General features: G+C 57.9%; 1 protein-coding gene across 7 annotated transcripts in view; it reads right to left on the bottom strand.

Moving 5' to 3' along the window:
* RAB3IL1 (RAB3A interacting protein like 1) overlaps positions 1 to 21,278 on the bottom strand; it is a 26,210-nt gene extending 4,932 nt beyond the window's left edge. The window contains exons 1-8 of one of the 7 annotated variants that reach the window (XM_060404304.1): positions 21,046 to 21,278; positions 4,876 to 5,128; positions 4,442 to 4,537; positions 4,279 to 4,356; positions 3,148 to 3,366; positions 1,616 to 1,744; positions 1,408 to 1,520; positions 1,097 to 1,120 (exon numbers count right to left, since the gene is read on the bottom strand). In XM_060404304.1, the coding sequence (XP_060260287.1) occupies positions 1,097 to 1,120; positions 1,408 to 1,520; positions 1,616 to 1,744; positions 3,148 to 3,366; positions 4,279 to 4,356; positions 4,442 to 4,537; positions 4,876 to 4,935 (719 nt within the window). In that variant the 5' untranslated portion in view covers positions 4,936 to 5,128; positions 21,046 to 21,278. Of the gene's footprint in view, positions 1 to 1,096; positions 1,121 to 1,407; positions 1,521 to 1,615; positions 1,745 to 3,147; positions 3,367 to 4,278; positions 4,357 to 4,441; positions 4,538 to 4,875; positions 5,129 to 5,469; positions 5,806 to 9,358; positions 9,553 to 13,315; positions 13,484 to 16,467; positions 16,686 to 21,045 lie in introns of those variants that run through there. The other 6 variants (XM_042237705.2, XM_015103143.4, XM_027959543.3 and 3 more) reach the window with 6 other exon arrangements.
* Positions 21,279 to 21,857: the final 579 nt, after the last annotated feature.

Here is a 21,857-nt window from a genome sequence, read left to right on the forward strand (position 1 = left end):
ACTGCAGGCCAGGTATACCAAAGCTCCATCCTCTGCAGCCCCTAAAAATGCGCACCCCCCTCTTTCTTGGAACCCTGAGACCCAGTCTCCCCTTCCTCCAACTAAGCAGGAGTCTTCTCTCTCTTCCACTTAGGTCACCAAGTCCTAGGTCCTGCCAGTAGGACCTTTGGCCTGGATGCCTTCACTCATTCCAACAGCTCTCTGCCTCATCTCTGCCCTTCTTCTCCATGTGACAGCCAAGGGCTACTGCCCAAACCCACATCTAGCCCCCTACCATTCCCTACTGCCCAGGAAACCGTTATGGAGAATCCCAAGTAAAGGGAGGTTAGTTAAATAGGCTCCTTGGCTGCAGGACTTAGCAGAACCTTGGCTGCAGGACTTAGCAGAACCTTGGTTGCCTCCAGGATCCAAACAGGGAATCCTCTTTTCAGGCAATGTTAATTGATGATCTGTGAAATGCTGGCTTTAGTGGGTTAAAGCCCAAACCTCATTTGAGGCCCTTCACACACTGGCCCCATATGCGCTCTATGGCCTGAGCCCCGACTCTGTGACTATCTGCCCAATGGTGTTTTCCATTAATATTCCAGCTTCTCATACCTTCACTCATTCTGTTACCTCTGTCTCAAAGGCCCTTCCCTGCTTGCATGCGTACATGCTTAGCGCTCAGTCATATCTGACTCTTTGCAAACCCATGGATCGTAGCCTGCCAGGCTCCTCAGTCCACAGAATTCTCCAGGCAAGAATACTGGAGATGGGTAACCATCTCCTTCTCCTGGGGATCTTCCTGACCCAGGGATTGAACCCACATCTCCTGCATTGCAGGCAGATTCTTTAACCCTCTGGAGTCATCAGGGAAGCTCGCTTCCCTGCTTGGCAAACTTATTCATCCTTCAAAACCTGGCTCAAGTGTTCCCTTCTGTGACAAGGCTCCCACTGTGGGCCTCCCTCTCAGGCTCCAGCGCCTGCCCTCGCTCCATGCTGGCAGCTTAGCTCTGATGTTGCCCCTGCCCAATGCCAGCTAAGAAGCAAGGAGGACCAGATCCCAGGGCCCTTAGGTCATTGTCAGGAGGTGGAGTCAACAAATGACATCACTTACGTGTCAATCGGGGCCCGGAACCCACTGCAGGAGAGAGGGAGTAGAGAGGGAAGCCGGTCAGGCCAGTCAGGAGGGGGAGACCCCAGCTCTAGAACTAGAGGCGGCATCTCGGCCACAGATGCCTCCTCGCCTTATGTGGGGGCAGCCACGGTCCCTCTCTGGTCAGGTGGCCCTGCCCATCCTGGGGTCCCCCAGCAGGACCCAGCAGGCAGCCCTGAGGTTCAGCCCTCCCCGGCCACCCCCTTGATGGCAGCCCAAAGCTACACGGGCCTTTCCCAGGGGGCAGGAAGGGTGCAGGGCACTAAGCTTACTTTGTGTGACCACAGTCAACAGCAGCCACCTTCACTGTGGGCAGGGTTTGCGAAGCCACAGGCTCGATGGTGAGTGTGTTGTCCTCCACGGCGGCCCGGACTAGGGCCGAGAGCTGCGGCGGAGCAGGGAGGCGGAAGGAAGCAGTGAGGGGCTGGCCTCCAGCCACGGGGCCGGGCCCTCCAGCAGGCCGCCCTCTGCCCACCTCACCTCCTGCATGGTGAAGTCCAGGCAGGGGCCCACATCCTCCCGGTACACCCTTTCCAGAAATGGGGAGGTCTTGTCCAGGGTAGGCGATTCCCTCCAGGCCTGGAACTCTGCAAACAGGGTCGTGTCCACCTGTGGGGGCAGGGAGAGCCGGGTGGGGGTCAGGACGCTGAGTGGGTGGCCAGCGTGGCAGAGACAGGCAGGGCCCAAGGAGGTGGGAAGCCAGGGAGGATGAAGCTCAGGGCCCACTGGGCCTGAGGCTATGCAGGGGAGCCAAGTCCTAGGGAACTCTTCCCTTCCCTTTGCACTGCAGGATTGAGAATCGAACTCCCAAGTTTCACTTCCAGGTGTGTTTTTAGTTTCCTGGCACTAGAGAACCAGACGTGGGCCCAGGGACTTGCGCTTCCCTTGTGGCTCAGCTGGTAAAGAATCCACCTGCACTGCAGGAGACCTGAGTTCAATCCCTGGGTTGGGAAGATCCCCCTGGAGAAGGGAAAGGCTACCCACTCCAGGGATTCTGGCCTGGAAAATTCCATGGACTGTATAGCATGGGGTTGCAAAGAGTCGGACACAACTGAGCGACTTTCTCTCACTCTGGGGTCTCACCCTGAAGACCCTCGCTGCCTCCTTGAGGAGGGACAGTTGAAGATTCGTGACCCTGCAGGTACCCACCAGTATACGTGGGGACCAGCTGGGACCCACGGCACACACAGGTGTGTGCACACAGACGGAACATGCACAACTTGCCGGCTGCCCCGGGGCACATGCAGAGTGAGACACTGGGAGGGGGTGGGGAGGGGGGGGGGGGGGGGCCGGCCCCTCTCCAGAGCCATTACCTGTCGGGAAAAGGAGAGGGAAGTAGCAGAGGTGAGGCCCACGGGCAGCTCCCCAGGCGGGAGCTGCCAGGCCGGCTCGTAGGTGAGGTGAGCCGCCTTGCTGGGGACCACGCAGAGGAGCAGGGAGAGGAGGGGAGGCAGCCCCGGCTGGGCCAGCAAGACAGACAGACAGACAGATGCACAGAGAAAGACAGAGGAAGGAGACGTTAGAGGCCAGTCAGCAGCTGAGAGCTCAGAAGTGGGTGGAGAGGCTTGGCCTGGGCCTCCTCTCCAGAGGCCTGGGGCAGGACAGAGCTGGGGCCACCTGGGCTTCAGAGACCCCAGGAACCCGAATCCCACTACCGTCCTCGTGGGCATGCAGGGCGTTTGCTGGGTGCAGCCCGGAGCTGAGCTCCTGTGGCCCCAGGAATCTGCATTTACGCGAGGAGACTAAGGTGCCCAAGACCCACAACCAAGGACATCACAGCCACTGTCCCGCCTGGACAGGGACCCCCTGTGCCCTCCTGAGGGTCAGACACCTCATACCACAAGGAACTCACTCGGCCCTCATGACCAGAGGACACAGAAGCCCAGAGAGGGCAGGACAGGCTCCTGGTCCCACGGTGGGGGGCAGGCGGGTCCCCACTGGGCACTGCTGTCTGCCTGACAGGGGGCGCTGGCTCCCTTTACCACACCCACTGCCCGCCCGATGACCCTCACCTCTTTGCCCTCCTTGTCCGGGGTGAGGATGTGCCCCGCAACGGGGCACACCGCGGGGCAGAGGGCGCTGCTGGTGCTCTTATGGCGCAAGTGGCCCTTGCGAGGTCCAGCCTTGGTGGGGCTGAGCAGCTGCGGGTGGAGCTCGCGGTTGGGAGAGGCTGGTGTGGACGTGATGACCAGTGTCTTCAAGGCTGTCACCTCTGCCTGCAGCATGTCAATCTGGCCAGGAAGAGACGGCCGTAATGTTAGCTCAAGGCTGACACCATCCCGGCTGCAATACCCCAGCTCAGAACTGTGACCAGCACCTAACCTAGCCACCCGTGACCCTTGGAACAGCCTCTGAGGTAGGGGCTGAGATACCCATTTTACAGACAGGGAAAGTAAAGTGAAAGTGTTAGTTGCACAGTCGTATCTGATTCTTCATGTCCCCAAGGACTGTAGCCCGCCAGGCTCCCCTGTCCATGAAATTCTCCAGGAAAGAATACTGGAGCGGGTTGCCATTTCCTTCTCCAGGGCATCTTCCTGACCCAGGGACTGAACCCAGGTCTCCTGCGTTGCAAGCAGATTCTTTACCATCGGGGCCACCACCGATGGGGAAACTGAGGCTCAAAGAGAAGATACAGTCTGGCGAAGGTCGTCCTCAAAACCAGGACTCTTGAGGTGCACACGTCTGGGAGTCAGCTGGGCCTCCCACTGATGGGTCCCCAGGAGTCAGAAACAAGCCTGGCCCTTACACTTTTGCAGATGGGCAAACAGGTTCCAAGGGATAAAGCTACTTGTCCCAGGGATAAAGCTACTCAAACAGCCGGACTGATGTTGCTGATGTTGCTGCTGTGTAAAGGGGGTATGGGAGGGGGGAAAAGAAATTACGGGCTAACAGGATCTTCCCAGCCCCTGAGAAGGTCTCCATGATCCATTGGAAGATCAACTAGAGGCCCGGATCGCTGGGCTCCCATACCAGTTGGCACATTTTAGCAGGATTGTCTCAGACCTCTGCCTCTCCCTGCTGGGCCTCTGCTGGCCCATCCCTGCTGGCCCCCCAGGTCACGCCAGGGTCCGATTAGGTCTCAAAGGCCAGCGCATGCAGGGCTGGGAAGGTGGGCAGGAGGTCCGGGCTGAGGAGGGCCTCACCTTGCCCCGGGCCTCCTTCAGCTGCTTTTCTGACGCTGCCTGCTTCATGTTGGCGTCTCGCACCATCCTGTGGGCTTCCTGGGAAGAGGGCAGGCTCTGCATGAGTCGGGGGGTGCGATGGATGCCCAGCAGACCCACTCCCCACTGGGCCCTGGGCCCGCACCTCAAACAGACTGGCTGTCAGCTCCTCCAGCTCCTGCTCCAGCTGTTCCCGCACCTTGGACAGCCGCTCACACTCCTCATCCTTGAGTTTCAGCTCCTGGGGAAACGAGGCGCCGTGCCTGGGGGGCATCTCACACAGGCCTAGGGGCCCGAGCTTGCTTCCTCTTTGAACCCCAGCTGTCAGTTTGTTAGAACTTGGGACCAGTTTTCAGGGACGTCATTTAAAAGTCACAGGCACTGCCCTCCCTCACACTCAGCACAGGCCTGGCATGCAGGTGGTCTTGACAGGAGGGTGACGTCTCTGGGTGTTGGGTGAGAGCCTGCGGCTCCCAGGCCGGACCCTTGTCTCCCCCCACCCCACCGCACCCCAGCCCACCCCCCTTGTGTGCCCCACCCCACCCCCACCTCGTGTCTCGCCCCGCCCTCAGTGCCCACCTTCTGGGCTTTGTGCAGCTCCTCCTTCAGGAACTCCGAGCCCTTCTCTCGGATCTCCATGGAAGAGCTGCGCAGGCGCGACACGTCCAGCTGGGTGGCTGCAGGGCCCTCCTCACCTTGGGCCTCCTCCCCTGCAGGGGTCTCCGGTAGGCCTCCCAGGGACTCCCTGTGGCTTTTGTAGGGTCCCACGCTCTTCCAGGGGACTGGGACAGCTTCAAGGGGCGGTGGGTGGCCCTCGTCCGGGTGAGGCTGGCTACAAGGCAAAGAGCAGATACAGGGTTGGGTCCTGAGGCCTGGAGAACTGAGTCCAGGGACCAGCCGTGGGCAATGCACCTGCAACCCTGGGCCTCAGTCTCCCCATCTGTAAAATGGGCCATCATTGGGGTGGTCACAAGGGCAGAATGACAAGGCATAGGGTCTCCTAGGGACAAGGACAGGACTTATTCACCTTTATCAACCACCCCCTCCAGCCCAAGACTACATAAGCGCTCAGCACACAGCAAGTACTCGTTTTCCCAGCAGACAACTATAAATGCATCCATGTTGACAGCCTGAGCTTCTCCTACAAAACTGGGACAATCCCAGTGGCCCTACCTCAAGGGCACTGAATGGATCAGTTCAGTTCAGTCGCTCAGTCGTGTCTGACTCTTTGAGACCCCGTGGACAACAGCACGCCAGGCTTCCCTGTCCATCACCAACTCTCAGAGCTTGCTCAAACTCATGCCCATCGAGTCGGTGATGCCATCCAACCACCTCATCCTCTGTCGTCCCCTTCTCCTCCTGCCTTCAATCTTTCCCAGCATCAGGGGCTTTTCCAAGGAGTCAGTTCTTCGCATCAGGTGGCCAAAGTATTGGAGTTTCAGCTTCAGCATCAGTCCTTCCAATGAATATTCAGGACTGATTTCCTTCAGAATGGACTGGCTGGATCTCCTTGAGTCTCCAAGGGACACTCTGAATGGATCCGCCCAGCACACGAGACCTTTAAGTGGGAACTGCCTTCATTGCTAGCACTCATACAAATTTTATGCAGATTCAGTCCCATTTAGAGTGGACCACAGACGAAGGACCCAGCCAGGGCAGGCAGGGCCAAGACAGGAAGATTGTGCAAATGGCTTGGGAACGGCAGCCCCACTTCCTGCCTTCTGGACGGTGTAGAGGGCACTCCCAGCTCTCCGCTTGGTCTGCCTTGTGACCTCAGGCAAACAGCCCCCTCCCTCTGCTCTCCCCCACTGCCACCCTCAGGACCCTCCTCTCCCTGAAGCTGAAGACCTTAGAGGCAGTGGGAGGTGGAGGCCACCAGCCTCTGACCCCTGCAGCCCCCCTCCCCTCCCTTCCACACTGCCCCTTCGCAGCAGACCCTGAGGACGAAGGGAAGGAGAGGCCCCGACAGTGGCGGTTTGTGCCAAGACAGCACCTCTGGACTTGCTCACTCAGCACAAGCTGGCGGTGCCTGAGCCAGCAGCTTCTGAGCGGCCCTGACGGGGCTGAGGGTGGGGGGCTGGGCTGCTGATAGCAGTGGGGAAGTGCAGGGGAAGGAGGCCAAGAGGGGCCCACACAGGAGAGAGGAAGGCCCAGGGTCATAAAAACTCAGGACTGCAGAGAAGTAAGGCAAGGCTGGGGTCTGTCTCCTGGACCCTGGGACAATTACTAGGCAGCCCCCAAGCCTCAGTTTCCCCTTAGGAACACCAGGCACCCAGGGACCCTAGCAATGAGCCCGTTCCCATCCCTCCACATGGCCTCCTCCAGCTGCCCAGGCTGGCCTGCCATATGCTGGAACTGGCCCCAAGATTCCTGGCTCTGGGTCCTGCCTTCTAGGGACAGGGGGCTTTGATGAATAAAGTGGGGATGCACACCCACCACTCCACCAACAGTGTTTATGCCAGATGGGGTCTCTCCTAGTACCCTTGTGTGTGTGTGGGGGGGGTGGTTCTCATTGGCAAGGGGGTCCAGGAAGCTTAAATGGGCTGTGGCAGTGCTATGGAGGCCCCAGGCTGGGAGCTGCACCCAGGGGGCTTATCAAGGGGTGCTCCGCCCATGTTATCTCATTTAAAACTCTTGATAGCATTCGTTGTATTGTCCCCATTCTATAGTTGTGGGACAGATGCTCAGAGAGATGATGGGACTTACCCAGGGTCACACAGCTAGTCGGGGGCATCGTGGGACAGACAGCTAGGTCTTCAGCCTAGGCCCAAAGCTATCCAGCCACAGCGGACAGGAGGGTGGGGAGTGGGCGGCACAAACATGTATCTGCTCAGGGATCAAGGGCCACTGGGCCCCCAGGCAGCCAGGAGACTCCACCTTGGCTGTGACAGAGACAGCTGACTCATTTTTAGCCCAAACTACCTCCCAGAAGGGAATCCAGGACTTGGGGAGCTGTGGCTGAGCGCATAGGGTGGTTGGGCATGGCCGGGTCCACGCCAGGCTCTGACCTGGGGTCCACACGAGCCCCTGGGAAAGTCACTGAAATTCTTTCAACCTGCTTCCTTGCCTGTGGGATGGGGATAAAACCTGCAGGGGGCTCACCGAGAATCTAGTGAGGAAGTCACTGGCCATGTTCCCAGGGAAACAGTGGGGCTGTCTGCACCCACGTTTGTCAGGCACCCCACTGCCCTCACCATCCCTGCCCAGGCTGTGTCCTGCACCTGGAACCCCAGACCCTGAGGATGCACCCGTGGCGGGGAGCCTGGAGACCTGGGGCCCAGCCCCACTTCCTCAGTTGAGAGGATGGCCATAATCACTCAGGCTTGCCTGGGGACCCCACCTCAGGGCTGCCCACTACACTAGAATGAGCAAGAACGATAGGCCAAGGGCAGGGGGTGACTTGTAGGGACGGCACAGGGCACAGGGCATGATCTCAGGTCTCAAGACACCTAGCCCCACAGCAAGGATCACCCTGCCACACCCATACCCCCTGCCTGGGGGACAAAGAGAAGGAAATGGCAACCCACTCCAGTATTCTTGCCTGGGCAATCAGAGGAGCCTGGTGGGCTATAACCTACGGGGTCACAGAGTCAGAAAGAACTGAGAACGCACAATGGAGATTGAGGGGACACAGGCCGCTAGCCTCTCCCACGAGGCCTGAACTTCATCCACCAGTGTGGTCTGGGTCTCCGGCCACGGGCTGGGGATGTGTCCAGAAGCCCCCCTCCCCCAGCATTTTCCTAAAGAGTTCACTTGCCCTGCTGCTGGGGGGATGGACCCTTATTTTGCAGCCAGAGGAAAGTGTCTCAGGGAGGCCTGAGACAGAGCATCTGTGATACCCACCCCACTCTCCCCAGTGGAAAAGCCCACGAGCAAATCCTCATGGCAGAAAGCGTGGGGATAGCAGGACCACGCCATGGCCACCAACTTCCCTGCGCCTGGGCCAGGGGTGCAGGAGCAGCAGGGGAGAGGGGTCCACTCTGCACTGGAGTCTGCAGACCCTCCCCCTCACACTTGGGGCCGGGGGCCAGCTCCTGTGACTCAAAGTTCAGATGAAGGAGGGACCCCAAACCCCTCAGGTCTACCCAAGCCAGAATCCGCTATCATCCATACACTTCGGCACGGGAAGGCCAAAAGCTCAGGTGCGAGCCCCTGTGGGGGTGGGGAGCTCACTCCTTGGACAGCACAGGTTACCACTTCAGTCCGTCTGCCCCGCCTCTCTGCCCCCAGTCCAGGCCCACGGCCTTCTCAAACCTTCTCAGCCCCCATTCCTGCAGAAACAGAATTCAGTGTCCAGGACACGCCGCAAGGGCCACTGGGAAGGGAGATAATGAGTCAAGGTCGGGGTAGGTAGGGGCAGCCAACATCCCCCATCCCCACGCCAGCTCCGCAGCCTAGAGACCAGGGAGTTCATACAGGAAAGGCCCCGCTGGGTCACTTCCCCAGGAAGCGTACAGGCAATAGAGGCGGGAAGGGGGAGCAGTAACTGCAATCCTCAGCCCCCAGGCCACCCCTAGGGGGCCAGCAGGGCTTTCATCCCCAACCAGGAAAAAAAAATGGCCACATGAGGAGCAACCCTAGAGGCTATGGTCCCAGTCACCCAGCAAGCCCCACCGGGCCGGCCCGCCATGCGGTCCTTCTGCCCTCCCTCTCTCTGCCCACCAGTGCCCAGGTCACCTCTGTGAGTTAAAAACTAACAGGGCACAGTGGGTTCATTTAAACAAGCAGGGGAGGAGTCAGCGAGGGAAGCGCTGAAAACCAGGGGAGGGAGAGAGTTGGGACCCTTGCCTTCTGTCTGGGACCCCCAAGCCCAGGATCCAGCGTGGCTGCAGCATCTCTGGTCTGCAGGAATCCCGACCCAGGGAAGAGTGGCCCAGTTAGGAACCCTGCTCTGAGGACACTAAGGCTGACAGCCAAGGGACTCCCGTCCAGGGGCCCAGGGGGTCCCAGGAAAGGTCTCATGTGTTGGCCAAGTCTTCAGCTCCAGACCCAGATCAGATTCCCAAGCTCCTGCTCACGTCCATGCCAGCCCACTATTCTGTGTCTCCATGTGTGAACTTACGATGCTGCCACGGCGAGAGGCTCTCCCCAGTTCGGGTGAACGACGAGGTACCCGAGGCTCAGAGAGGGACGGTGAGCTGGCTGGACACACACAGCAAGGAAGCGGCAACGGGGGTACTGAACCCAGAGCCCAGGCACCAGTGAGTCATGTGAACTGTCACCCAGAAGAGTCAGGACGGGAGGAAAGGGGATGAATGGTGGTTTCGGAGAAGTGAGGCGGGATGCAGTCAGGTTTTGAGGAAGTTGGAACCAGTGCCTGAGTGGTGCTGGAGATGGTGGTAGTGGTGGGGGGGTTCCACCCAAGGCTGCTGTTCTAGCCAGGCAGGCTGCAGGCTAGGAGGGGACACGCAAAGGGGACACTCAGAGATGAAAGACTTCTGGGCAGTGGGGAGGAGATCAGTGGAGGCCCAGGGGCTGGAGAGGGGGACAAAAAAATTAACAGTAATTAATATAATTAAACACCAAGGACGAGGTGAATGACAACAGGGGTGCCCAGGACGGGAAAGAGGAACTGGGAGGGGGTCTTTCAGGGAAGGAAAGGGGGGAGCTGAGGCATTTGGGAAGTGGTGGCTGAGGGGCGGCACCAGCGCAGAGGAAGCAGCTGCAGCCCTGAGCCTGGGTGAGGGGATGAGTGGCAGAGGAGCTGAGGGCCAGGACGGGAGGGCTGCAAAAGAAGTGAGAAGTGTCATAGATGGGACAGAGGAAGGCAGAGAGCTGAGGCAAGAGGGACCCTGGGGTAGGAGGGGGTGGGCCAGCACCACTCTGGGAAGGGGGAGGCAGGTGTGTACTTGGCAGGGAGCAGGGAGGAGGAGGAGGAGGGCAGGGACAGCTTCGGGATGGTCAGCAGGGAGCTCAGAACACCTGAGGCAGGTGGGCCAGGCCAAGCCTCTCCCAGCCACAGCTCTAGGACTGCCCGCCCAGCCCAGCCTGGATGTCTCCACTGGGAGCCGGCAAAGGACTGAGAGGATGGAGGGCTCCCTCAACGACTGGGGCAGAGCAGGGCACACAGCACGTGCCGCACACTTGCCTGTCTGGTCCTAGAAGAAACGGATACCCCAAGACCTCAAAGACGCGACGCATATATAAGAGAGCCTATTGTGTGCTGGGCACGCCACCAGCCTGCCCTCATGCAATCGGCACAGATTCTGGCAACAACATCACCACACCCCCGTCTCATCACAGCTGAATTCATTTTGCTTCCCTTCCCCCACCCTGTTGGGCACAAATCCCTTGCAGATGTGAGGACAGTCTAGGACAAGCAGGACTCTCTTGAGCGTCTGAGCCCCACGGACCAGTGTGGGCTGATTAATGGCAGGAAAGCTATCTCCACCTGTTGAAGGTGGAGGTAGGTAAATCATGGAGGGCTTCCAGAAGGAGGTGACAGAGACGGTTGTACCCTTTCCACCTGCTCTCGACCCTGGATCCCCTAGGCCATCCAGGCTTACTCCTGGATCCCCTGATGCCACTTCAGAGCCCGGAGCTCCCTGTGACACCTTAAAGCAGAACCTCACAGATCCAATCCCCTTAGGGCAGCCAAGCCCCAGAGCAGTTAGGTGACTTTCCCAAGATCACACAGCCCATCTGTAGGCCTGCAGCAAAGACACGGTCCTCCATCCCTGGGAGGCTGGGGTGGTCTCTCTCATCCCTGGGCAGTGCATCAGAGCCTGTCCTCCCCCAGGGATGGGTATGATTACCCTCATCTGGCAGATGGGGAAACTGAGGGGCTACACCCATGTGGCCACTTAGTGGCAGGAAACTAGCCCAGAACCTGAACTCTGGCCTCTGATGACCAAGTCTCAAGTGCCTAGCGCTGTGTTAGCAGCAGAAGTGCCCCAGTCACCATCCTCACCCCACCACCTCGGAGCTGGCTAGGCATCCAAGACTATGGGCATGGGACTCTGTGGGGGAGGGGGACAGCAGCTGTTTCAGGGGAGCCACCTCTGAGTTCTGAGTTCAGGGCCCACACTCAAGGAGTCCTCAGGAAGAGGGTCCACTCGAGCTCCTGTAAAGTCCTGTCACTGCCACCCACCCTGAGGGAGCAGTCCTGGGTCCAGGGCCAAGACGGTGAACTGGCACCATGACCTGGCCATTAACAGAGCAGTCACCCAAGACATGCATCTCAGTTATCTTCAAGATTGGGGGAACCAAGCCCCAGAGACATCAGTGGCTTAGTCAGTGTCATCAACTCCTCACCACCCCCCTAGTCTAGGAGGAAGGATCCCAGGTACTTGCCCAGAATTGTCACAGCATCCCTATCAGTTACCCAGGCAAGCATGGCCCGAGCAGTACCCCTCCCCACTGCTGCCGGGGTCTGTGATCTCCCAGGACAGCAGGCCCCCAGTGGGTGCTGGTAGCTTGGCTCCTGATCCTTTAGTCCTTGCCTCCAATGCCCGAGTGAAGGGTCCATGAGAAGGCAGTGCTCACGGTGACACCCAAACTCTGCCTCCTGATCCCCAAATGCCTCATTCTGTCTCATGCTTTCCGTCTTCATTTATGAATCATCCAGTATGTGCTCTGCTCCCAGCTAAGCCCTGGGGAATCCAAGTGAGCCACACTGAGCATCAAGTGAGGATCAGCTGGAAAAGCCTGGTCCATCCAGAGGGTCCTGGGACTCTGATTCTGTCTTTAAAATGGGCATCCATCTACTGAGAGGTCCCAGACTTGTTTGGCAGGCCCAGCCTGGATGCCTGCGGGAAAGGACACACACCTGGATTAGTCCCACCACACAACCTAGAGGCTCAGAGAAGTGAGGCCATATGCTCAGGATCACACAACGACTTGGTGGCTGTGTGTGTGCCTGGGTGTACCCAACGCAAGGGGTCATGAGCTCCACCCAAGCTCTTCAAACACGGTTAAACCCCGGCAGGATCACTCTAACCTCTCCAGCTGTCACCAGCCCACCTCAGCCTCCTTCTCCCTAAACTCAGTCTCCTTCCCCCAGGCACAATTCCAAAAGAATCCACGCTCTGCCTAATTCTCTCCCTTTAAGGGTTCTCACGCCTCTCGACACCTCACCCCTACTCGGAGCCCATTCTCTCGGAGCCCCTTGCTGGAAATGACTACCCCCGTCCCCCATTCCTCCCCTAGCATCTCAGCTTCAGCTTTGCTAGGTGCCATGGAGTAAAGTGGATCCGGCCTGCATCAAACTCCCAGCCCGCCAGCCTCTCCTCTGGGGCTTCCCTCACTCCCCAGCTGCAGCTAGGAGAAGCCCTGTCCTGGGACCACCCATCTGGCTGGTTCCACCCAGGAATACCGCCCACCCACCCCCACCCCTCTCTGGCCACATCTCGGCCAGGACCCGGTCTCTCCAGGCTCATGAGGAAGAAGAAGTGTTTACCCCACATGGTGAGAAGACAGCAGCCTTTCTGCACATACAGGGAAGGGATCCCACATCAGGTCACCCAGGGACCCTTAAGCATCAGTGAACAGATATGGGTACCAGAGCCACTGCCTAGGGCCCAGAGTCCGTGCTGCGGGCTGCCAGCCTGCAGGCAGGTCCCACCCCACACCTCTGAGCCCAGCACGCTCTGGGAGCCCCAGACGGAGGTTCACCAGCTTGCAAGCCAACTTAACACAGACTCAGTCCCCCGCTTCCCAAATGCACTGTTTCAAGGGTTCACCCAGCCTGAGGGGGGCGTCCTTCCTAGGTCTTTTCCCAGGCTTCCTCCGGCGTGCATTCCGCCGCCCACACCCTTCCCCCAATCTCACTTGCGCTCCCGACAAGCTCTGAGGAGTTGATGCTGTCACTTCAGGACGGTCTGCAGCCCACCCTTCACACTCCCTGCCCCGCAGAGAAACCCCCTGATCGCTCTGGGCCGGGTGTCCTTCCATCCCCAGTCGCGGGCAGGGATGGGGCGCAGAGCACCTCCCGGTCAGGGTGCACACAAGGCAGGGACGCCTCCCCCCCGCACTGTCCCATCCCCGGAGGCAGCCGCGGCCCAACCCAGCGGGGACCTACCCGCTCCACATCCCGGCGCCTGGGGGCCCGCCGGGCGTCGGTTCCCTGCGCCGCTGCGGCGATCTCCCCGCTAGCTCCGCGCGCAGTCCCCGCCCGCCGCCGACTCCGCCCGGGGCCCGCCGGGCTGCCCCGCCGCCTGTCAGTCCTGCCCGCTGCCTGTGGGTCTGCGCGGCCCCGGCCCCGGGTCCCGCCGCGACCCTGCCCTCGGCGGTCACGTGGCCGAGGGGTGGCCCGAGGACACGTGCCCGGCCCCGCCCCTCTGGCGGCCGATGCGGAGAACTCGCGCGCGCTCCCGGCCCAGCCCGGCTCGGGCCGCCCGCCCCGGACTGACAGCACCCCGCGGCCCGCGCGGCTCTCGGATGCTCCCAACTGACTCCGCTCCGTCCAGCGCCCCGCAGCACCCTCGCAAGACCACCCTTGCTCAAGCACCTACCATGGCTCCAAGCTTTCAGCTCCTGGTTTCTTAGAGGACGCCCTCCCACCCCCTCCCTCTCACCTGGCGCTCTGGCCATCTCTCCTTCCCTGGGCTACTGCTCTGCAGCAACATCCTTCCTGGTGAGAAAGGGGGCTCACCCCAAAACCAGTTTTCTCCCTCCTATTGAGTGCTTCTTCTGAGGGGGGCTTCACCTTTGGTCCAAGTCCCCAACCACCTCTGCACGACCCCCCCCACAAACTAGGGGCCCTCCCTTCTTGTTCTGAACAGATTCTACCCACCCCTGCCTTTGCCCACCACCTACTTTCTGGGGGACTTGCACCCACCCACCCCTCCCCCAACACACACACCTGTCAGGACCCACAGCTGCAAATTCCCTAAACACTGGTCTGTCCTGTCCCTCAACCCCTCTGTCCGTCTGTCGCTTATCTGGAGCCCTGATCGTCGGCCTCGACTCCAGCCTGGGGCTGATTCAGTGAGAGCATAACCCCACTTCTCCTGCCAGGGACTGTGGCTCCCACCCTCCTTGTCTAGAGGAGGCCTGGGAGACTGGGAGGACCTATTTCTCTTTCCTATTGCTAGAACTTGGGGGCACTACCCTTAGACCCGGGGCCGCAGGCTTGAGTTTTGTTGGGTCTTCATCTGGGGACACATGTTGTTCATGCATGCATTCAACTCATTGGACTCAGTGGAAAAGACCCTGATGCTGAGATAGATTGAGGGCAAGAGGAGAAGGGCACAACAGAGGATGAGATGGATGGCATCACTGACTCCACGGACATGAGTTTGAGTAAACGCCGGGAGACAGTGAGGGACAGGGAAGAATGGTGTGCGGCAGTTCACAGAGTCACAGAGTTGGACACTACTTTGCGACTGAACGACGACAATGCGTTCAGCCACCCCTTCTGAACACAAACCATGGGCCGGGGATCCAAAAGGAAGCTGCATAGACACAGGCTCTGTTCTCCCGGGGCTCCAGGATTGTGGCAAGATAGATAGGGGGGACCTCCACTCCCAGGGCACACCTTGCAAAGTGGATAGTGTCTTACTTCAAAATAGAGAACGATGGACCAGTGGTTAAGATGCTGTACTTCCACTGCAGGGGTCATGGGTTCCATCCCTGGTCAGGGAACTAGGATCCTGCATGTTGTCTGGCTGGGCCAAAATGAAAAAAAAAAAAAAAAGAGAGAGAGAGAGAGAGAGAGAGAGAGAGAGAGAGAGAGAGAGAGAGAGAGCTGTCTTCCTTTCCTAGGTGGGCAGGACTAGGAAGGAACAGGAACAGGACTTGGTGAGTGGAGGGCAAACCAGACTTGATGCCTTGCTCTCATGCCCCCTGGCACCTCGTGCAGTGAACCTGACTTGTGCAGTCCTCCATGACTTTCTTTTCATCCTGCCCAGATCTCTCTCCTTCACTCTGTAAGGCATTTGTTTCCACAACTGTGGTTTCCCAAGGGCAGCGACCTCCTTGGGTCTGTGTTTCTCCACCCACTGCAGTCCAGCCCAGGGTCTCGCCCAAAGCAGTTGTCATTATGTTTGTTGACAAATCCTTCACCAAATAAGTCGAGCAACTGCTGTCTTCCTGGACCTTGCTCTGCTCACTCTTTGGGGGAGCGGGAAGAATGACACAAAAGGAGCTCAGGACAGGGAGCTTACCCTCCAAGTCTTCACAAGCCCCAGCAGGAGATAAGACCTGGTCCGAGTCCTGGTAACCCAGACTGGTGGGAGATAACGGGTGGAAGGGGTGTCAGCCCAGGGCTACAGCCCCAGGGGAAGAGTCTTCAGCCGGGGAGACCCTTGAGCGAGGTTTTGAAGGACAAGTGAGGAGTCACTGTCACCACCCTAATTACTAACCAAAAATATCCCATGATCTACGCAGCTGCTTAGGACTCCCAAGTCCTCACTAGCTCCTCCCACAAATGCTCCTCGGTTGCAAACCATGGGCTCAGAGAAGTTAAGGAACCTTCTGGATGTCACATAGCCAGGGAAGGAAGGGCTGTGGCCTCTTAGGCCAATTTCCTGAAAAGACAGCCCGAAAACCAGAGGGCTCTCTGGAAGCAGCAGCTCCATGCTGTCGGGCAATGAGGGGAGCCCATTAGATGCCTGGCAGCTAGTGGAGAAGGAAAATAAAAGGTATGTCCTCTGACCCCCAAGTCACCGCCTTCCCCAAACGCCCCCTCTCACCCCTGCCATCCCCAGCTTGGCAGCCCTGGCCACAGACCCCATCTGGGAGAGACTTGCCAGCCCGGATGACCTAGGCCCTGGATCTAGACTTCCGTTCACTGTGTGACCAAAGATGAGTGTCTTGCCCTCTCTGAGCCTCAGATGCTACATCTGTACAACCACCAAGTCGGAGGAGACAAATCAGGGCCCTCCCTGGTGGCTGACCTTGTAGAAGGCTCCTGAAATTCCTCCTAGTTCTGTGCTTCCCAGGTGGCACTAGTGGTAAAGAGCCCGGCTGCCAGTGTAAGAGACGGGGGTTCATTCCCCGGTCAGGTCGGGAAGATCCCCTGGAGGAGGGCGTGGCAACCCACTCCAGTATTCTTGCCTGGAAAATCCCATGGACAGAGGAGCCTGGCGGGCTACAGTCTATAGTGTCGCAAAGAGTCAGACACAACTGAAGCGGCTTAGCAGCAGCCCCGGTCTGGAGCCCCGCCTCTCCCCCTCCCCCAAGGCCCCTGCTGAGTGGTGAGACTCCCCCTTCCCCAGGTCTCTAGCTCACCTGTCTGTGTCCAAAGGCTGCTCTCCTAAGTTCCCCTCGAGTGCAGGGCCCAGACCTGATGGAGCATAGCGGACAGTCCCTGAGCTCACTGCCAGGAACACAGGACATTTTCCTCGGGCTGGGCACTCAGCAGGCTTCTCTGCGGGGTCCATGGCTGGAGGGCCAGACCCAGGGTCCCTCTGGAGTCAGCCAGGCAGGGAGGTGGCAAGAGCCTTCTCCCCACCCCCAGGCTGAGGCTCACACTAACCTTTGCTATCTCTGAGGAGCAGCGGCCTGTGAGGGAGGCGCCTCTCCGACAGGCCTCTATCTCCTTAAACCCAGTAATTATTAACTCCCATGGCTCAGCGGGCAGCAGATGATGCCGGGCTCTCCTCCCAGGGAAGGTGAGATACCTCAAAGGGAGGCGGGAGCCTCGCTCTAGCGTGCCCAAGGCCTCAGGCTTTTCCAAGGCCCATAGTTAGGGCAGTCTGTCCCCTCCCTGCCCAGGTTGGCAAGTTGGAAAGAGCTTGTCCAGCCCTGGCCCTGTCACTGGCTGGCTCTGTGGCCTCATGTAACACCACTGCCACCCCGGCCTCCCTGTGGTCCCTGCCCTCAATATCCCCTTAAAACTTTTGTGTGTTAGTCACTCAGTTGTGACCACGTGGACTGTTGCCCACCAGGCTCCTCAGTCCCTGGGATACTCCAGGTGAGAATACTGGAGTGGGTTGCCATTCCCTTCTCCAGGGGATCTTCCCAACCCAGAGATCAAACCTAGGATTACTGCATTCAGTTCAGTTCAGTTCAGTTCATTCTCTCAGTCGTGTCCAACTTTTTGTGACCCCATGGACTGCAGCATGCCAGACCTCCCTGTCCTTCACTGTCTCCTGAAGCTTGTTCAAACTCATGTCCATCAAGTCAGTGATGCCATCCAACCATCTTATCCTGTGTCATCCCCTTCTCCTCCCGCCTTCAATCTTTCCCAGCATCAGGGTCTTTTCCAGTGAGTCAGTTCTTCGCATCAGGTGGCGAAAGTATTGGAGTTTCAGCTTCAGCATCGGTCCTTCCAGTGAATATACAGGACTGATCTCCTTTAGGATGGACTGGTTGGATCTCCTTGCAGTCCAAGGCACTCTCAAGAGTCTTCTCCAACACCACAGTTCAAAAGCATCAGTTGTTTGATGCTCAGCTTTCTTTATAGTCCAACTCTCACATCCATACATGACTATTGGAAAAACCATAGCTTTGACTAGACGGACCTTTGTCAGCAAAGTAATGTCTCTGTTTTTCAATATGCTGTCTGGGTTGGTCATAGCTTTTCTTCCAAGGAGCAAGCGTCTTTTCATTTCATGGCTGCAGTCACCATCTGCAGTGATTTTGGACCCCCCAAGATAAAGTCTGCCAGTGTTTTCATTGTTTCCCTGTCTATTTGCCATGAAGTGATGGGACCGGATGATGCCATGTTCTTCGTTTGTTGAATGCTGAGTTTTAAGCCAACTTTTTCACTCTCCTCTTCCACTTTCATCAAGAGGCTCTTTAGTTCTGCTTCGCTTTCTACCATAAATGTGGTGTCATCTGCATTGTGGGCAGATTTAACCACCAACAAAAGGGACCAGTCAATGTAGCAGTTAGGAGGAAGACAGACCTAGAGTCAGACAGGTGGGATTCAACCACTGCCAGACGTTTGGGCACTGTAGCCTCACGGTGCCTCTGTTTCCCCAACTATGAAATGAACCATCGCCCTCTAAGGCACACCAGGCCAGCTGCTATTGCCTAGACATGGCCCGTATGCCCCTCCTTCCCACTATCCTCACAGTATCCCCTTCTCTGCAGCCTCCACGCCATCACACTGCTCTCTGATAAACTTCTTTCTTTTGCTCATATCCCCTCCTCCAGGAAGCCTTCCCCTCTGGATTGCTTTTTCCTCTGCAGGCACTGGACTGGAGCCCTCAGTTACATGGTCCGCCTGGTGTCCTAACGAGTGTCCCAAAGCACCATCAGACGCCCCCACACGAGCTGAGTGACCCCATGGGCAGAGGCTGGGCTGCACTCATCACTAAATCCTCAGTGGCCTCTTGCCTGGCACACAGTCAGCCTCAATCCACCCGTGTGATGGTGTGAATGTTCCATCTTATCTCATTTGGCCTGAATTCTAATCTGGAGTTCTGCCATTCCCTGGCTGTGTGACCTTGGGCAAGTCACTTAACCTCTCTGGGACTCAGTTCTCATAGCTATAAAATGAGGACAATTCTCCCCTGTGAAGTTGTGAGTATCAAATAAGATAACATTCAGATAACTTCCCTGGTGGTCCAGTGGCTAAGACATCAAGCTTCCACTACGGGGGTGGGGGTGGGGGTTCAATCCCTGGTGGGGGAACTAAGATACTGCATGCTGTATGGTGCAGCCAAGAAAAAGAAGAAGATAACATTCATGAGATGGCAGCCACAGTGGAGACTGAGTTTCCTGTTGCCTTCTTCCTTGCTTTCCCTCTTCTTTCCTGTTAGCCCCTGAGTTCCTGCGGGGAGAAGCTGCCAGTTCCTGACTAGCAGTCACACCCCGCCTGCCCTGTGGATGGATAACAATATCTCCCACTCAGGCTCTGGGCTTCGAAGCTCTCTCAGCTTAATGCAAACCAGATGCTGGCCTTTCTTTCCTGGCAATGAATTTTCCATGGCCTGCTCCCAACCCCTTCCTGTTTTCGCTCCTCACTGATCCCCCTGCTAAATTCTCCTGTGCCTCCACCTTCCTCTGCAGGGCAACCTCTGGGCCCACCTGGAAACAATTAATGAAAAACAGGATGTGTGAAGGAAGGGGAGGGGGTTGCCTCTCCATCACCCTGACCTGGCAGGGGACGAAGGGGCTGAGCCTGGCTGGTGACAGAGTGTACAGGCGATGGTCCCGCTCTGCCATCCTCTCTGAGGGGAAACTGAGTCAGAGTTGTTCTGGGGATTGTCGAGAAAAGTCTTGCCACTTTCTGGACTTGTAGGCACAGCTGGCACTGCAGGGAGGAGCTATGAGGACTTTGTCCTTGGCTGTGACTTAGGAAAATCAGAGGCAGAAGAAGCCCCGAAGCCTCTCCTGTTGGAAGTGAGGAAACTGAGGCTCGGAGACTCGTCCCGGGTCACTGGTGGGTCAGACACACAAGGCAGCCAGGTCTGCGGCTGCTTGCCCGGAAAAGCTGTTGTCCAAAGTCAGCTCTCGGTGTCATTACCGCCTGCCCTTCCCCCAGCGGCCTCGCCAAGCCCAGTCACGAGGGGACGCTCACGAGGCTGCCAGCACCCGCTGCCACCTCCCGGGGTGAGGTGGCCACACGCACCTGGACCCTCCCCACCAGAGGAAGACCGTTGCCTGACTTCTTCCTTCCAGTGTAGCAGGAGAGCATGTTGGGGGCTCTTGATCCTCTTGGTCCTGGTGAACCCCCTTAAAACAACCCACAGGCTGGCCCTCCAAGTGAGAATGCAGCCATTTCCATGAAAACAACCGCCCAAGGGCTCCCTGAGAGCCGGGCTCTGGCCCCTCCCTCCGCCAGCTGTGCAGAGTGTTTGGACAACTGGATGGAATATTTGGCAGGGAGAGTCCTCCCTGGATCTCTGAGCTCAGATTTCAAGAGGAGGGGAAAGAGAGGATGCTGGCTTCAGAAAGAGGCTCAAGAGGCCATTTGTGGGCTTGGAGGCCCCCCGCCCAGGCCTGACCAATACCGCCGCCCGCCCAGCCCCCTGTGTGGTGGTGAGCTAGAGTCAGGCCCCTGGGGGAAGGACAGGACAGAGGGTGGAGGGAGCAGAATGGTGTCAGAGGTTTGCTGGGGCCAGTTGGGTGAAGTCAGGCCCAGGGGACAGTCTGGGCTTAGGGAGTGGCCGGGCCAGGACAGCGTTTTGGCCCCACGACTGCGATCAGTCCGTCTACCAACACTCTCACTTAACAGAACAGTTGGGGCCCAAAGCGGGAGGCGCTCGTCCCAAGGGACTCAACATGCTGGGTACAGAACTGGGCTGGAACCCAGGGCTCCTGACCCTGAGCTTGCTCTTCTCACTGTCCAGATTATCCCCAACCTCACCCCCAGCCCCCAGCACACACACACCCCCCAGCCAGTGAATTGTCGTCCTTGCTCTCCCCAAACACCACAGGCAAAATTACCTACTAGAGCACAGTCCTGTACGTTCACGAAGAATACACAGAGCTCCCCATCAGCCGAGAGTGGCACTAACCCATTGTGAACAAGGGGTGGAGGCCTTGAGAGCCAGGGTTCCTGGGCCGCCTCCTGCTCTGGGGCTAGAGCTCCTCCCAGGTCTCCCACCGCAGCTGCCCAGTCTCCCAGAGCCCCTTGAGAAGACACACAAGTTCTAGACCCAACTGTCTGGAAGATAGTCTGAGCCTCAGTTTGAAAGTGAAAGTGAAGTCGCTCAGTCGCTCAGTCGAGCCCGGCTCTTTGTGACCCCATGGATAATAGCCTGCACCAAGCTCCTCCGTCCATGGGATTTTCAAGGCAAGAGTACTGGAGTGGGTTGCCATTTCCTCCTCCAGGGAATCTTCCCAACCCAGGGATCAAACCCAGGTCTCTCAAATTGTAGACAGACGCTTTACCGTCTGAGCCAGTTTACCCACCTTAAAATTAGGAGGATTGCCCTTGCTCTGCTTGACCCAGCATCATCTCAGGTGCTGATGGTGAGGGGCAGCGTGCACTGGGAGGGTCTCTTTGGAGACTTAAACATTTCCCAGGGATAAAGCCACTGAAATTCACAAGTCCTACCAAAGTGCCTGGAGGCCTGAGCTGGATTACTTGAGGTGGAACCTGTTTGCCCACTCCATGCTCCAGAGCAGGAAAGCTCAGGCTACCTAATGGAATTAAAACCAGCCAAACCTTGAGGGCTTCCCCGCTGGCTCAGCGGTAAAGAATCCAGGTGCAATCGATGCAGGAGATGCTGGTTTGATCCTTGGGTTGGGAAGATCCCCTGGAGAAGGGAATGGCAACCCATTCCGGTATTCTTGCTGGGAAATCCCTTGGACAGAGGTGCCTGGCGGGCTACAGTCCAGGGGTTGCAAGGGTCAGACACAACTCAGCAACTAAATCACCACCACTACTACCAAACTTGATGGACAAATATGATCGGGAGAGAGTATCACCCCAGGGCAGCTGGTGACTCCCTTCTGAAATGGCTGCATGTAAGATGGGGACAAGCTGGTTTTAGAAAAGGCAGAGGAACCAGAGACCAAATTGCCAACATCTGCTGGATCATGGAAAAAGCAAGAGAGTTCCAGAAAAACATCTATTTCTGCTTTATTGACTATGCCAAAGCCTTTGACTGTGTGGATCACAATGAACTGTGGAAAATTCTGAAAGAGATGGGAATACCAGACCGCCTGACCTGCCTCTTGAGAAACCTGTATGCAGGTCAGGAAGCAACAGTAGGAGCTGG

The sequence above is a fragment of the Ovis aries genome, chromosome 21 (genome assembly GCF_016772045.2).
Source record: "Ovis aries strain OAR_USU_Benz2616 breed Rambouillet chromosome 21, ARS-UI_Ramb_v3.0, whole genome shotgun sequence".
Lineage (NCBI taxonomy): Eukaryota > Metazoa > Chordata > Mammalia > Artiodactyla > Bovidae > Ovis > Ovis aries.